Source organism: Natator depressus, chromosome 21, assembly GCF_965152275.1.
Source record: "Natator depressus isolate rNatDep1 chromosome 21, rNatDep2.hap1, whole genome shotgun sequence".
Lineage (NCBI taxonomy): Eukaryota > Metazoa > Chordata > Testudines > Cheloniidae > Natator > Natator depressus.
The window spans coordinates 1,486,049-1,502,440 of NC_134254.1; the positions used below are offsets into that span (position 1 = coordinate 1,486,049).

The window sequence follows — 16,392 nt, forward strand, 5'->3', positions numbered from 1 at the left end:
GCCACACATTGTCAGATCCCTAATAGTGATTACCATACTGTATCAAAGAATGCTGCAATGTGCAAGCTCACATTGCTTCATTTCAGCAAAAGAGTAAATATAAAAGGACAGCTCAACGTTGAAAAAACCTTGTGTGTTTTTTTTGGGGCGGTAAATCTTCATTCCCTTGTGACTGTCCAAATTCTAATGTTTATATTTTTGTGTTATGACTCTCTTTCAAAGCATTCTTTGAATTTTATGTACCTTTAAGATTTTGTTCTTTTATTGTAGTTTTTATAAATATGATCCAGTTTGCTAATACAATAAAATGCGATTTTGGAAATTACTGTTTTCGCTTGAGAATAAACATACAATGTAAATTCTACAGCACTGAATATATTTAAGGGTCAGCATCATAGCCATTAAATTACAGAAATCCATATATTCTGCTCCTTTCTCTCAAAGGATAATCGCAATTGAGAACTAAAATTTAAAGTTTAATTTAAAAAGTTATACAAAGCCTAATCTTAATAGCTTGTTCCCCTGTAGTATGTGCAACTCAAACACAACAGCATTGTGCTAATTCATGAGAGCAAAGAAAGTGAAAATGAGTAGCCTATTTTCATTATCTAAACAGAGAGAAAAATTAAAAGAAACACGATGAAAAATCAGATTATCAAAACCAAAGGAATTTCAACTAACACTGCAGGAAAGAAAACCTGGTTAAAAATATTTAAATATCTTGTTAACTAGTTATTCAGGACAATGCCATAGTTTCTTGTTCAGGTGCAGGACCAACCATCTCCTCATGAGGAGCTCAAAGATTAAGCCTTTGAAGCATACTCCAACTACTAATTTCTCAATACTCGAAACAGAAACTCAACAACTATACAATTCAGCCTTGACTTTTGAGGCTGCTTTTGGAGTGACAGGATGAACTCTGAGTAATATAAGCATATTATCTATCTTAACATCACTTTGCACATTTCAAAAGAGCTGCTGTAGACCATAATATTGGGTAAAAAGAGAACTGCTTAGCAAAGCAAACATTTATTTCTTCTCCTGACACCAAGTGGATGCTGCTTCCATACATCCATGGTATTTGTTGTCTTTGTTGCCTTTGTTGCTAAACACTGAAACATGAAAGCAGAACTGAAGTATCAAAATATTTATTAGCCTGGACAATATTAAAACAACAGTGCTGGCTCTGCAGAGATCTCTCTAACATTTATCCAACAAATGCTAATATTTTCAATTCTCCGCTAATTTTTCTCTTGATGATTGAAGGTGGTTTTCATTCAGCCTGAGCTGAAGCTGAGCAAGCCAGTCACAGTAGTTTAGGGATTTTCTAATACATGGTGCTGCTTTGGAACCCAAGAATGAGGGGAAAGCAATTTCCCACTGGTTTGTGAATAGCAAGCGCTACTGTTTTAAATCGAGAGGCTCCATTTTAAAGGTATTTCAGAACAGAAACATGCTCTGATCTCTTTAAACATACATTCAGCATCTTCAGTTATTATAATAAGGATATTAAGAAAGATTCAACCACTTGGGCAAAATCATTAATGCCAGATAAAGTTACTGTTGTAACAAACTATCATAACTCTTAGTTATAAAAGAAAAGTCACATAGACATGTATGAGGCAGAGAAGCAAAGTGAATCCTACTGCTTACTTGCTGCTCTCTGGTTTCCAGCCCAGGACAATGGTTACTACTTGATTCCTCCCCTCCAGATGATAGATGGATGCATCTTACTTAGTGTGAAGGGAAGCTACGCACATTATCTTACATATTAACACATAGGAATAGTGCACAATTCAGTTACGGCCACCAGAACTGGCTCTTAATTTGCGCTGGATACATAGTCATTAAATGAGCTGCATTACAATTTGCATTTATTGCATAGCAACTGTTTCATTGTTCTCTACCATATCTGATGTCCACATGAAGTGAATAATTGGTGTAAACACTTACTCGACGTAGTATGTTCCATATTGAGGGTCTTCTATTTTCTCCCAGCCATAAGGAAGCTCTGTAATTGGAACAGAAGAATGAACAAAATTCTGCACTATAGTGGAAAAGTATTTGAAAATGTCAACATTCCTGTGAAAAAAAAAGATGAGTGGAGAGATTATGGACTGACTGTGTCAGAAATATGAAAGCAATTTATATATTCCCATGAATTGAGTGCTTGCATTTCCCAGAGGGAAAATGGGCCCCCCTGTACTCACTGGTCCATTGGAGGAGGAGACTTGCATTTTAAAGAAAAAAATTAAGTTTTAACAAGCTTCAAAATAAAGCACAAAAATATCTTAAGTAACAAAAGGAGGAAGAGAAAGATAAAGGTCTCATTTTATTAGACTAAGCCAATTATAAATAACCAGTTTCATCTGTGAAGTTTTGTTTTTAACTCCCCAATCTGTAACTATATGATAGCACTGTCTATGGCTGACCCATAGCGTGGAAAGGAGATATTGAAGTTTTTCCCAAAGAAGCACTTTCAAACCATCTCAGCCCTGAATTGTGGGACCATGCTATTCCAGTCATGTTGTGCTTCCAGAAACGTCTGCCAAGGGACCTAAATTCTGACCTGCAACCCCCTCGTTATTCCAATTTTACACACACATCCCCTTAACACCAACGCATTTCAAGCCAGACCTCCAACATTCCAGTCAGTCAGTCTCCCCACCTAGCTCTCCCAATGCACCGTAGTCCTGCCCTGCATCCTTGCTACTTTACATCTAGGCTCCTGAATCAGAATCAAAGAGGCAGTACAGTGGAGACAAGGACAAGTGAAGACTGAAAAGACATCACCCCAAACTCATTTCCATTTGTGTTTGTTATCGTTTGAATCCAAGTCTCCAGAGCAACAAATCTGGAGGGAAATTAATGATCCCATATTCTGAAAATGGTGTGCAAAATGCAATTAAATCTTTACAAAATAAACATTCATACTGAAACAGCATAAAAAAAAAATCAGAAAGCTCCCTCGTTTCTGAACTAAATTCAAATTCTTGTAGGACAGGTGCTAGAATCAGAGCATTACTGGTTGAATTCAACAAGCTGTCACCACAGAGGCCTGATTGCTATAGTTTTGCTACTCTAATTTGACCATAGAAATGTAAATATGGAAACGCTGTTTGAAAAGGAGCTTGGTGTGAAAGTTAAGACAAAATGGAAATATTGTTCCATTTGGAACACAAATTGCCTTGTATTTTTCTTTCAGATGTCTGGATTGTTTTGAAGGGTAAGATTTCTGTGTAATTATTTTGTTTGTTGTTTGTGGCTTCCCCAGGCTTGAAGGTAACAGGAATTTTCTTAGCATGTGGCAGCATGTTACCAATTATGAGTGTCAGTACAGCTCAGTGGAACTTGACAAATGCCCCAGAGGGACTATTTGTTTAAGTGCTGTTCATTAGGATGTCCTGCATCTTTCTCTTTAAAATGCCTTTTTTTATCCCATCCTCTCCCACTGGTGGGCTTCACATATGCTTAATAAAGCAGCAGTATGAGGCAGTGGCTCAAACTGGCTTCATTAAGAATAGATTTAGGAGAATAAGAGGCTGTTTTCAGTCTTGCCTCAGTGCCTATTGACTCTTGTAACACGGGAGATGTTTGCTGCAGAGACTGCTTCTCTGTACATTTTTATTTTATTGGCTGGCTACACTGCACTACTGCCTTGCAAGCGTCTGCAGGATTTGCCTGTAGGCTGATTACCACCAACATTCTCACAGATCGGATTCACAGTGTGAAGTCTTGGTGCAAGAGGTGAACAGAAACAAATGCAAGTCAGTTCCTATACTCTCCCCAAAAAATCATAAATTATGACGGAGGGCAACCCTTAGTTACCTACTGCCAACCACCCCATCAGTTCCCTGCATTGTCCCATATTAGAGAAGACAGTGAATATGCATTATTTTTAAAAAGCCAGTTGGGGTGCAAGAAAACTGAAAAGTAAGACTAGAAGTGTCTTGGATTTAGTATGGAAAATATTGTACTGAAGTAATTAAGGGTCCATATTAAAATGGAAAGAATGTATCCCTGCTACTGCACTCTCTTAAGGAAATGGGAATCTGGATGGAAGGAAGTTAGTTCAAGATTCTGCTAGTGACAACTATGGTCTGAATGCTGATACAGTTTTGGTACTAGCCTCTCTCTCTTTAAAGCCCTGAATGGGCTAGACCAGGGGTGGACAAGCCCCCAGCCCCGCTCCCTGGCTGGAGCACCGGAACGGGGCAAGCCCCAGACTCCACTTCCTGGCAGGAGCTTGAGAGCCGGATTAAAATGTCTGAAGGGCCGGATGCAGCCCCCGGGCCGTAGTTTGCCCATCCTTGGGATAGACCAACATTATTTCACAGACAAATTCATTCTGTCTGACTCACCATGGCAGCTGCGATCAATGGGAATGCTACAGATAATGATACACACAGGGGTCAGGATTAGAGCGTTCTTGTTTGAGAATCATTAGCTATGGAAATTCTGTATCACTGGGGAACAGGCTGAGTCCAAGCGTTGCCACACACAGGACAAAAATCTCAGACTCCTCCTTCCCCTAACAGTGACTGCAGAACAACAAGGCATCCTTCCGTGGAACTAAAGCACCAGTTGCTAGCCACATTATTTCAACAACACATTCCCAACAGCAATGAATCATTACTAACAAAATTAGGTAGCTAGTTTGGTACTGCAGCTTGGCATTTACCTCTTTTCTATTTAACTGATAGGATTTTGCTTGAAGAAAAAGCATGACTGACAAGCACTTTAACTACGGAACCCTGCTTAGATTATGATTCTCAAACATCTCTGTCACTCTGTGAAGCAGTAAAATTCTGTCAGTGTTCACCCCCTTTAAGCTTTATTTAGTGAAGGTTTAAGCTCTGCCATCATTGGGAGACATGAGACAGCTTAGGCAAAATGAATTCTCCAGGGCACTTCCACATATCAGGGACTCGCACTTCTGTTGAAAAATTATCCACATGAAACCAGACAAACAGGGAAATGTTAAAGTCAAATTAATTTAGACAGGGTCGAGATGCCAGAGGGATAGGAGAGGATTTCTTTAAAAATCTTATCGTATTTTCTAGTATCTAAAAAGAGGCTAATTATTTTCAAACTTGCTAATACAGATGCCTATCTTGATTATAAACTATAATATACTTTAGGGCTCCCTCCTAAATGGAAATAAGACGACACTGATGCTTAAAACGTGCAACTGCTTCAGAGATTCTAAAATACTCCTACAATAAAGCCACCTATTGTAGCTTGGTTTATGCCTCTTGCACCTGGCCCAATTAAGGGTCAATTCATATGAAGTCCAAAGGCTCTTCCATCCCTTCACTTTGGGACTACCACTTATCTTAGAAGTTCTCGTAGTCTAGAATCCTGTCTCTAACAATGACCAATAGCAGAAGGTTCAGAGGATGGTACAGAAATCTCTTACTAGACAATGAAGTTTCTTCCTAAACTTAGTTAGGGGTTGCTTATGCTTTAAAGCATGAGTATTTATATCTCTTCTAAAAAAAATTTTATCTAATGTAATTGGATATTCTCATTCATACAAATGTCCAATTCTTGTAAAAATTTTATTAAGATTTTGGCCCCAATAATCTTTAGTGGCAATGAGTTTTTCATGGGTTAATTATACATTGTACTTACCTTTATCGCGTTTAAATCTGCTACGTTCAATTTAATTCAAAGTGCCCTTGTTCTTGTATTATGACAGTGGGTAAAAGGGAGCACCTGATTTACCTTTTGTTTACTGTTTGTTATTTTGTACACTTATTGTATCCCTAATTTTTTCCACCTTGTCCTCAAAAGCTTTTCCATTATTCTAATAAAATTTCACTTCTTTCTCTCAACCAGAAACTGAACAGAGTATTTCAGGTGAGAGCCTACTACTGATATAAAGTGACAAGGCAGTACTTTCAGTATTATATTGTAGCCCATCATCTATGCATTCTAGTATTTAGGGGCTTTTCCCTTGCACATTTGAACAATGGTGTTCACTGAGCTGTCTACAAAGATGCCCAGGTCTTTCCCCTCAGTGGTTACAGTGAATTTAGAATCAAGTAATGTGTCATTCTGCTCTCCAGAATTTGTGTGTATCCACAATTCACTTAAACTACATTGTCCCAGTGAAAATATGCTGAAGCCACTCTCAAGCCCAGTCATTCTACCACTGCTGCCCAGCCATAGGCACTTAACTCCATACCCTAATGGTTTCAAAATAATGTAGAAAGAATACAAATTATAAACTTCAGGCAGAAACTTCTGTCTTGGCAATGACAGATCTTATCGAATTGTAAAGAACCCTGGAAGTGACTCCATAAGGGACATCTGACAGTCACAAACAGCATTATCTGAAGATCCCCAAATGACTTAATTCTCCCATCAGTGCAGAGAACATTCTTAGGAACAACCCAGATCTCCCTGAAGATGAACTTGATATAAAATATGTAATATGCATAAGGAAAAGACTTTCCAAAGTGCTTAAGGATTCATTACTACCACATCCCACAGAAAGTCCCTTCATGAATCAAGTCAAAGTAACTAGACAGCCAGTTCCACAGGACTCGGGACTAGTTTTGGTTGGTAAACAAGCAAATACATCCTATTTTTTATTAGGAATTCTATTTGGTTTCAGATGAACTTGACCTTGAAACAAGAGCATAAGTAAACTCCTATTACAGGTTGCATTTGAAGGTAAAATTGATCTGTCTGGTTAGTCCCAAATGGCAAAGAAGAAATGAAGTCTTTGAAACAAAACTCCTAACCAGAGCCATACTTTGTGCGTTCACAAGCTCTACTGATAACATGCTAATTGGACACCATTTGAGTCTGGTTTTCCAGTAGGAAAAACAACATCCAAACATGCATTATATATAGCAGACAGACAGAATTCTGAACATCTCACCTCCATCCTCACAGTCTTCAGGAGCTTTGGCTTTCTTACAGAGCCGAGGATCAAGCCAAGTGGTTGTCTTGGTGTTGTGACTGTGGAATATAGGACAACCCAATCAGGAGCAGAAAAACAGCAGGAGATAAAGGGAGAGAGACGAAAAAGACTCCCAAGGAAGGGATTTAACCTATTATACTTAGCACTTCTCTTCATAAGTTTCCTTCCACGTGCAAATCTTTGCCTCTAGATCAGCGTACCTGCTGTTCTCACCTCTGTCACATCAAAAATGCGACCTAGGAAAAGCACCACTTAAATATAACTACTAACATACTCGAGGCTTTTCTGTACCACTGGGACATGGGAGGTTACAGTGGTGCAAACGTTTCTGAGCAGTAAAAAATATTTCAAAGGTATGTATTTACAGCCACAGTTTCACTCTAAAAGTAGCAGGTTTGTTGGGAGTGAGGTAAGTCGAGGTTTCATCTATCAAAAAATATTGGATCTCTCAATAGTTAATGCAACTTGTGCCTGGAGCTGAATTCAGCGGCTCTGCAGAACTGTGTAGACGTATATATAAATAGAGAACAAACAGAACCAATGAAATAAGAGCACACTAAATACACCTGTCCCTTTTGGTTCTCATCAGAACAGACCCAAAATACATACTTTCTCCTTAGCTGGTTTTAAAAATTTAATTATGGGAAACAGATATTAAAAAGCACAAAACTTTTCCTAAGATGTTTGACACCACCTCGAAAATAGGTTGATCATGAAAAGAGCCATGGGAAAAGTAATGGAGAAAAACTGATAAGACCTAAAAGAACATCTTATAGCTGTTAAAAAGTTAATACAACCTAAGTATTCCAGAAAACAGATATTTTAAGAAGTCACAATATGAATGTAGATGTAAAGGCCGCTACCACTCTGAACCAAACCACATAAGAAATTGCCAGTGAGTTTGCAAGATTAGTGATTTTGCTCTTCCATGACAAGAAGTACTTATCATTGCACTGCAGGAACATATGGTACATGTTAACTCTGAGATAACAGTAACATAACTGAGCAGAGTTATCAAGAAACCATACTTTATCTCAGGTCTATTGACGCTGTGATTATAAACCCTTTACTCAGGGATTTCTAACTCTGCCCTATACATCTGCATTAGGCAGCACAGTCTCAGCATAAAGTTCTTCTCCAGCCAATATTTTTTTCCATCTACAAAGTATGACAAACACTTTCGTACATTTACCATTGAAGCTACTACAAAAAATCATTTTGAGGATAGATATTTTTCACCTTGGGGGAAAAAACCCTTAACTTCTGCCTGTGCTTAGCCGTCAGTGTAGTCTGACGCTTTACAATTCATGAAACAGACTATTACACATTCTAGTAGCTGCTTTTCACATTCCATTTCATACCAGAGATCACAGGCAGAACAGAGAGAATAAGGGAAATCCCATGGATTACAATGAAAGTTTGCATAGTAAAAGTACACATAAAATTAGACCCTTATCCAGTTAGTAACACAGAACCTGAGCTTTGCATTCTGTGATACAGAATTCACATCATAAATAAGTTAACTGACTTTGTAGATGGAACCATTGTGCTTTTCCACCTAATTTATTCAGACACAAAACACTATCCTACTAATAGCATTTACATGGATTCTTTCCCCATCTACATTTTCCCCAGGAAAATAAACATGACACTGAAGTCCCTATATATGGTAGCTAAGATAGCTGTGAAAGCATCCATCTATGAAGACTGATAGGAAGGAAAAGCTACTTGGATGAAAATGCTGGAGACACCAAATAGGGATACTGTGATAGATACAGATATATATGAAAATAAAATTCCTGAAGCTTATTCCTCAAATCAACATCACTGTCCTCTCTAAGTGACATTGTTATAATCTTCACAGGAACCCACTATGAAATCAAACACACAAAACTGGCAACATTTGGTGAGGATCACTGAGTGAGAACAGATTGCGACTTCAAAACCAGAAGATTATATTTTCATGCAAAGACATCAGGAATAAAAAGTGGGTAGGGAGGAAGATATATAAAAATCAGCAGAACTATCTCGAGAGACTGTGACTAGAGACTCTCAGTGCTCATGCATCTCAGGAAGATACATTAAATCTATAAAGATACAAACTTCTACTCACTCTATGAAGTAGACCATGCCTGTGTCTGTGTAGGCCATCTCCCAGTTCTTGGGTAGAGGCTCTAGGCTCTCATCCCTTGACAAGTAATTTCTGAAATCCATGGAGCTGCTTGTCTGGTTGTAACTAGGAACAGGCTTCATCCAGTCAGAAGAATCTGAATGTCTCTCTTTGTTTTCTGAAGTTGTTTAAAGCAAAGTGTTACGGTTAAGATTTTCATGCTGCTTTGCTCACAAAGAACCACCCCTTTTGCTCTCAGTATGAGAGAATGCCAAACACCACTGTATTTTATTGGTATTTTTCGACTACATTTTTTTCTGCTGTGAACTTTAAAAAATTGAAGTGAACACACTGAGTTCTGTTCTTCCCTTGCCAAACAGCATTAACCTCATACTTGTCTGAGCCTAGGCTGAAAAAAACAACACTGGAACACATCTAGGTAGACGACTTACTGCATTTCCTATCAAAGAGAACAGCATTAGAGAATCCACACCATCATCCCCCTCAGTGCATCAGGACCCAACTATCGAGACCACAGCCACAGTGAGCGATATGAGGAAAACAACAGTGCAGCAGGTTGTAAACAGTGGGAATTTAAGCACTTCAGTTTAGAAACCATTGCCAATAACCTCAGTTTTAAGATTCTGTATTTGTGACAAATTAAAATGGACTGCAGCCAGATCACCTACGCTCTTATTCTTTCAGCTCTGAAGGTAAACAATACTGGGCCAGATCCATACTTGAATGGGTGGCTTACAAGAAATGCCTAGATGCAGCATAATTTGCATATTTAATGTGCTGGTTGTCCCTCTTTTGAGATAATAAAAATATTAAAAAGAATAGGATCTCAGACTAATCTTCGCAACATCCCACTGGACACTTTGTTCCAGTTTCAATGCATTGTTCTTCATTATCGCTTGCTCTGCACATTCCTTCACCTAGTTTTCGGATCATGTGACAGTGCTTTTACCCAAGTTAATCTGAAAATTTCAGAGTGACAATTTGATTGATTAAAATCTTGACTGCAGTCAGGAATTTCTCCCCTTGTAACTGACCTGCACCTCCACTGCCATTAACTGCTTCCTTCTCTTCCTCCTCTTCCTCCTCAGGGAGAGAGCTATCCATTCTTTGCATCTTGCTGACCGAAGTGGTTCTTTTTCTCTGGGATTCTGCATCAAAATCATTGTCAAAAAGAACCTGATCCACTGGGTCTGGCTGAAAGGGACTGGGCTCTGCTGGAGGCTTTGGAGTACCATAGAAATTACCTGTCATTAAGAAACAGATGGTACAAAAGAGAAGCAGTGATATCTGGTAAAGATCTCTACAATCACAGGAATGGCTCAAGTCACAGTACATATTCTACTGCCACAGTAACAGTTTTGTGAAATACCTGAATGAAAAGGTAATTTACTACACTATTTAAGACATCAGCATTATCACTAACTGATGAATGCTCAAAAACTGGAATTTACAGCTACACTGTATTTCTGCTAATGCTGTCATTGTACATCTGGGGATAATGCATTTAATTCCGAAGTGGTTGCCCTACACAGGTTTCCAAATCTAGAGACTGATTTGTTATTTTATCTTGCATTCACTAATGCTCCAGAATGAGATTTATAGCAGAGCTTGGTAGCAGTAAAGTAGAGGATTACCTTGACAATCAAAATAATTTCTGTTCTAATGTACAGCAAATATATATAGTAATTAACTAATCTAGAGTAACCTGCAGCCTGTAAGCAGGTTAAGCTAAAAAGCAAATTAATTTCGTGCTGAAAAGCAAAATATCTATTTGCACAAAAGCAATTTTAAAAAATGATTTCTTAGAGCTGTAATCCTATGTTTTCAGCCGATAATTTTCTTACCTAATAAAGCTATTAATAAATCAATACAATACTGAATTATACCTGAGAAAACTGAAAACATTTTGATTCTAATATGTTGTATAAGTTCAAAGGATCAGCATTTTTTCCCAATAAAATAAACGGTCAAACAGAATTTAAATAACTGGTTTTCTCCTCTTAATCAATCATGTGATTTTAATTAGGGAGTGGAGCACAGAGCTTAGCAGGACTCCTGCTGGGTTAACATTTGGTAGATAGATTTTGTTTTGACTGCATAAAATATTAAATAAAATCCCCTATATTCAAATACCATTAAGGATGAGGCTTCAACTGAAAATGGGAGTTAAGGTGAAAACTTCGGGGTAGCCTGGCTTGTTAAAGTCTAGTTGGTGAGGGGATCTCCAGATGCTGGGCAATTGTGCATACTGTATGTGCTGCAAAATCATGGCACAATCAAAAGAGCTTGGCTTAGAGAGCCTCTCAAAGAATGTCCTTCTTTTGGTTATTTTAACAGTAATGTACCTTTTCATTTATTTTATTATTCATATTAGTGAAGAATTAAATCTCAAGAAAATGTCCAATAAATCATAATAGTTCTTTACAAGTTTCATCATCTTTTACACAGAAAAGGTTTTATACAATTTCTAGAATGTATTTACTCTTGAAGAAGCTTTAGTCACTGAAGTAATCACTTGAAATTTACATAATCTATATTAATACAGATATTTCTAGTGGAAATTTTTATGCATAAAAATAGCCTTTTTACTTTACTTTTCATATGCATATACACACACACACACACACACACACACACACCAGATTTTTTTTGAAAAAAAATATTTGAGTTAAGGGTACCTAAACAAGGATGTTTTAAATCTATTGTAAAAACAAATTTTACAACTAATATATATCTATATTTTTAAAATACATTGCTCCTGATTAGAAACCTTCAACACCAGGTTTCAATCCAGAAGAAAAACTTAAGAGGAGCCAGGTTATGATGTTATATAAAAAAGGGTTTACATCTGAGACCTTGATTTAGCTACTGTAGCCATCGTCTTTAAAAACAGAGCCCATGCCTGTCTGGTCCTTGAGCAAAAGGATATTAACTATATCACCCCTATACTTTAGTTAGTTCTATGCCTAGTTAAATACTTTAGGAAGATGAAAAGTATTAATGGACCTAGTCAGTGACTGAGGATTCCTGCTCAGGATGGAAACAGGAAAATTAACTTTAGTAACTCATACCGAAAGAGAAAAGCCTTGTCTGACCCGCATAAGGCCATAATTATTCAGCTACAGTTTAACAAATATTAGAACATATTTCTAATGTTAACTGCTTCCTGTGGCCCTATGTTTAGAACAGTTTTTAACCATAACCACTCACACACAGGCAGCCACTTAAGATATGTCAACATCACAAATTAGTGTGTTATTGTAACAGTAGATAGCCTACCATTGCTAGCTTTAATCTCGCTAGTGCAGGTAACAACAATAGTGATGACATGGAGGCATGGGCTTCAGAACAGTACAAGTCCACTGTGGAACTGTGGGGCATACTCACTTTGCTGGCCTATGCTGGGAACCATACTGCCATGTTTTCACTGTTATTGTTACCTGCACTAGTTAGATTAAAGCTAGCACACATGTCTACTCGCACTACAGTTTACTCCTTCTTTCCTAGCTTTAGATACCCAGACAGGCTGAATATTCCTAGTTCCCTAGTATGAACAGAGATACAATAGAGAGAAGACCCAAACAGCAACCACAGCAGCAGACTAACTGCGATGGCCTGAAGTGTAAAAGCAAAAAAAACAAAACCCAGAAGAACAGGGTAGCAGGCAGGGGAGAGGCCTCAGGAGAAAGTGGGAGAGTGCAGAGAAAGATCCCTGGCAGTACAATGCGTGTGCACAGGAGAAGGAAAGGAAACCACGTAGTAGCTTGAAGGGCCAATGGGGTGAACCACACTAGGCTTTTCTTGCTGCAATACACACAAACTACAATTAAAAGGGAAAATGAGGATACAACTAAGATTGCAGATATTTTATACAATAAAATTAAAGAGATGGTATATCCAAATGGGGAAGAATTTACAATTACAAAGTACAAAAGGTGTGATGGTAATTAAAGGATTTAGCATGCTCGGACAATTTCCTAATTCAGGCTTTGATTATGTAATCTGTTTTGTGTAGTTGTTGACTAGAGCTCCGATGAAGTGAGCTGTAGCTCACGAAAGCTTATGCTCAAATAAATTTGTTAGTCTCTAAGGTGCCACAAGTACTCCTTTTCTTTTTGCAAATACAGACTAACATGGCTGCTACTCTGAAAAAAGATCATGTGTGTTTCCACAGCTATTTAATTAAGAAGAGGATGGATCATATGGAAAGGTTGTGATTTGTACTTTTCTACCAAAAGAAGCAGTATTGTGTATGCATGTCTATACATGTTTTAGTCCTGAGGGAATTCTGTGCCAAAAAATTAAAAATTCTGCACCAAAAATTAAAAATTCTGCACACAATATTTTAAAATTCTGCAAATTATATTTGTCAATAAATAAATGTGGCTCCAGCATGGCAGTGGGGAGCACAGGCCATTGGCTGCACTGAGGTGGGAGATGACCCTGAAGCCCCCACCTCTCCTGGTACAGAGACTTGGCAGTGAGGCTGCACCAGACCCTGACACAGTACAATGGCTGGGCCTGCCCCAGAAACACCCCGGGGCCCTGCCCCTCTGCACCAGGTGCACCATGTGTGGGTGGGCAGGCTCAGTCCAGCAGGATCCAAGTGTGGGGGGCATCCAGGTGGGGGGCAATCGATGCTGGTGGCTCAGTGGGGGATCTGGATGCACAGGGGCTCGTTGGCAGGGTTCCGGAGCAGGGGCAATGGGACTCTGCAGGGGATCCAGGTGAAGGTGGTTGGGGCTCAGGAGGAGGGGGCTGGGTATGGGGAGATGGGCTCAAGCAGGAGGGTCAGGTTGTGGGGGGCCCAGGTGCTGGGGGTCCAGGTGCAGCTGGCTGGGATTCAATGGGGTGGGGGGCTCGAAAGGGTCCAGGCACTGGGGGGGTAGGGCTTGTCAAGGTGAGGGTTCAATGGGCCTGCTTAACAGGGGAGCCCCAGCTGCTGCCGAGGGGATGCTGCATGCTGGGTTCCCGCTTCCCCCCCGCGATTCCCCTATCCCCTTTTCTTCTCCATCCCCCTCCCCTCTCTCCCACATTCCCCTCCCCCAGCCCTATTCCACACACCCGCTTCCTTCTCCACTGCCTCTTCCCTCATTTCCCCACCCCTCCTTACCCAGCCCCACCGCGGGCACTGTTGTGCAGAATAGAAAACAGGAAGGCTCCCAGCACACAGAAGGGGAGCATGACTGGCACTGGGACCCAGGAGGTGGTGTTCAGCTGCAGCCAGTGGAGCAGTGACACAGCCTCCTTCAGCTGGGCAGCTCTGCGCTTGCAGAATGAGTGGGGGCAGTGACATGTAACCCCGTGCCCCCCCATGCCTGTTTGGAGGAGGGCAATCCTCCCCAAAACTGCGCCCATGGTCGCCCCCCACCACGCGGCTTCCCTTTGCTTCCCTGCCGTTTTTTGCAGGGAAACGCAGGAAATCTGCAGGGGGGCCATTTTCCGCGGGTGCGCAGTCCCGCAGAATCCCCCCAGGAGTAATGTTTATAATATATTCAGATCCAGGTTGGCTGACACTCAGATAATGCTTCAGCGATCTGAAACACTTGAAGTCATAATTATGGCGAGTGAAATCAAGTGCTGGGACATGCCTTCTCTGGGTGCACCCCTGGCTGCGGGAAGGGCACCAATGTCGAGCGGGGCTGCCTGCCACCTGCATGCCAAGGCTTTCTGCAGAGACATGGGGTGCTCAGTGCCCATGAGGCTGCACCATACCTCTCCCTGTGCTGTCTGGGGGGCCCATGCTCTGTGCTTCCCAGCGCTTCCTTCCCTGCATGCAGTCCCCTGGTAGGGAGTGGCCTGGAGACTGCAGGGAGAGGTACTGTGCAACTCCACCATCCAGGTTGCAGCCCACTCCCTGTTAATGCCCTGCCCATAGCCTCCCCTTCTGGCCTGCAGACCCTTATGTCCTGTGTGGTCCCCGTGTGCAGGCAGGTTTGCCCAGCTGCAGCCCGAAAAGGAAGCGCTGGGACGGATGGGCTGAGTACTCACTGCAGGCAGGTTTGCAGGGCTGCAGCCAAAACAGGTAGGCCCCAGCACTTCCTTCCCTGACTGCAGCTGCACAAACCAACCTGCAGGTGGGGCCCTTCTTTAAAAAAGTTGCTCCTAAGCAGCACAGTGTTGCAACTATTCAAGCCACCTTAACACTGATGTGAGCGGGATGGGATCGGTTCACAGCAACGTGCTGCCATTAACTGGAAGTTGATAGTACCACGATTGCTATTAACCGGCATCTATTGTATTTACATTTTAATTCAAAAGAGTCGGGCGTTAGTGATGAGAGCTAAAAATCATATATTTAGAGAAACATCCTCATCTGACAAAAGAACAGGAGGACTTGTGGCACCTTAGAGACTCACCAATTTATCTGAGCATCAGCTTTCGTGAGCTACACCTCACTCCATCGGCTGTGGCCACTGAATGCATCCGATGAAGTGAGCTGTAGCTCACGAAAGCTGATGCTCAAATTAATTGGTGAGTCTCTAAGGTGCCACAAGTCCTTTTTTCCTTTTTGCAGATACAGCTGCTACTCTGAAACCTATCCCTATCTGAGAGACTTTCATTAAAAATTACCAAACACACCCAAAAGCACTACAACAGTAATGAAAATAAAGCCAATGACTAACTGGGATAGCGTCTAGCAAATATTATGGCTACTCTAAAATACTAAAAGCAGAAAGATGACAAAAGTAGAAAACTTTGGAATAATTTATAATATATGTAATAACTCTTAAGCAAGAAATTAAAGCTACAGAAAACTTTTCACACAAAACCCAGAACTATGACCACAAATATATTTAAAGCAAATGTCAACCAAACATACATAAAAGTTTTTAGGATGACTCTGAAAAGCACAATGATATTAAAAAAGCAACAGGTGTTAAAGTGAACTGAACACGTCAGGACACATGGGTTCTAATACTGGGTCACTGTCTCACAGCATGAGCCGGGACAAGACAACCACTTTGTTCCATAGTTATCCCATCTATACAATGGAGATAATACTGCTTCCCTACCCTTGCAAAGCACTATTACTCCTCACAAGTACACGGATCCAAATTTAGGACCTGTCTACCCTAAAAATACTGCAGCGGCACAGTTGCACCACTGTAGCGCTCCAGTGAAGATGCTACCTATGCCAACGCGGGGCTTCTCCCATCGGCGTAGGTTCTCCACCCCCCTGAGAAGTGGTATCTATGTCAACAGGAGAAGCCCTCCCATCGACACAGCGCAGTCTACACCAGGAGTTAGATCAGTATAACTATGTCGCTCAGGGTTGTGGATTTTCCACACCTCTGAGTGATGTAGTTATATCGACATAAGTTGC

General features: G+C 40.5%; 1 protein-coding gene across 3 annotated transcripts in view; it reads right to left on the reverse strand.

Annotated features, from left to right (window-relative positions):
• MAGI3 (membrane associated guanylate kinase, WW and PDZ domain containing 3) overlaps positions 1–16,392 on the reverse strand; it is a 204,800-nt gene that overhangs the window by 72,743 nt on the left and 115,665 nt on the right. For all 3 annotated transcript variants that reach the window (XM_074935983.1, XM_074935984.1, XM_074935985.1), the window contains 4 exons: positions 10,100–10,309; positions 9,048–9,222; positions 6,893–6,972; positions 1,954–2,011 (listed from right to left, as the gene is read on the reverse strand). In XM_074935983.1, the coding sequence (XP_074792084.1) occupies positions 1,954–2,011; positions 6,893–6,972; positions 9,048–9,222; positions 10,100–10,309 (523 nt within the window). The remainder of the gene's footprint in view (positions 1–1,953; positions 2,012–6,892; positions 6,973–9,047; positions 9,223–10,099; positions 10,310–16,392) is intronic.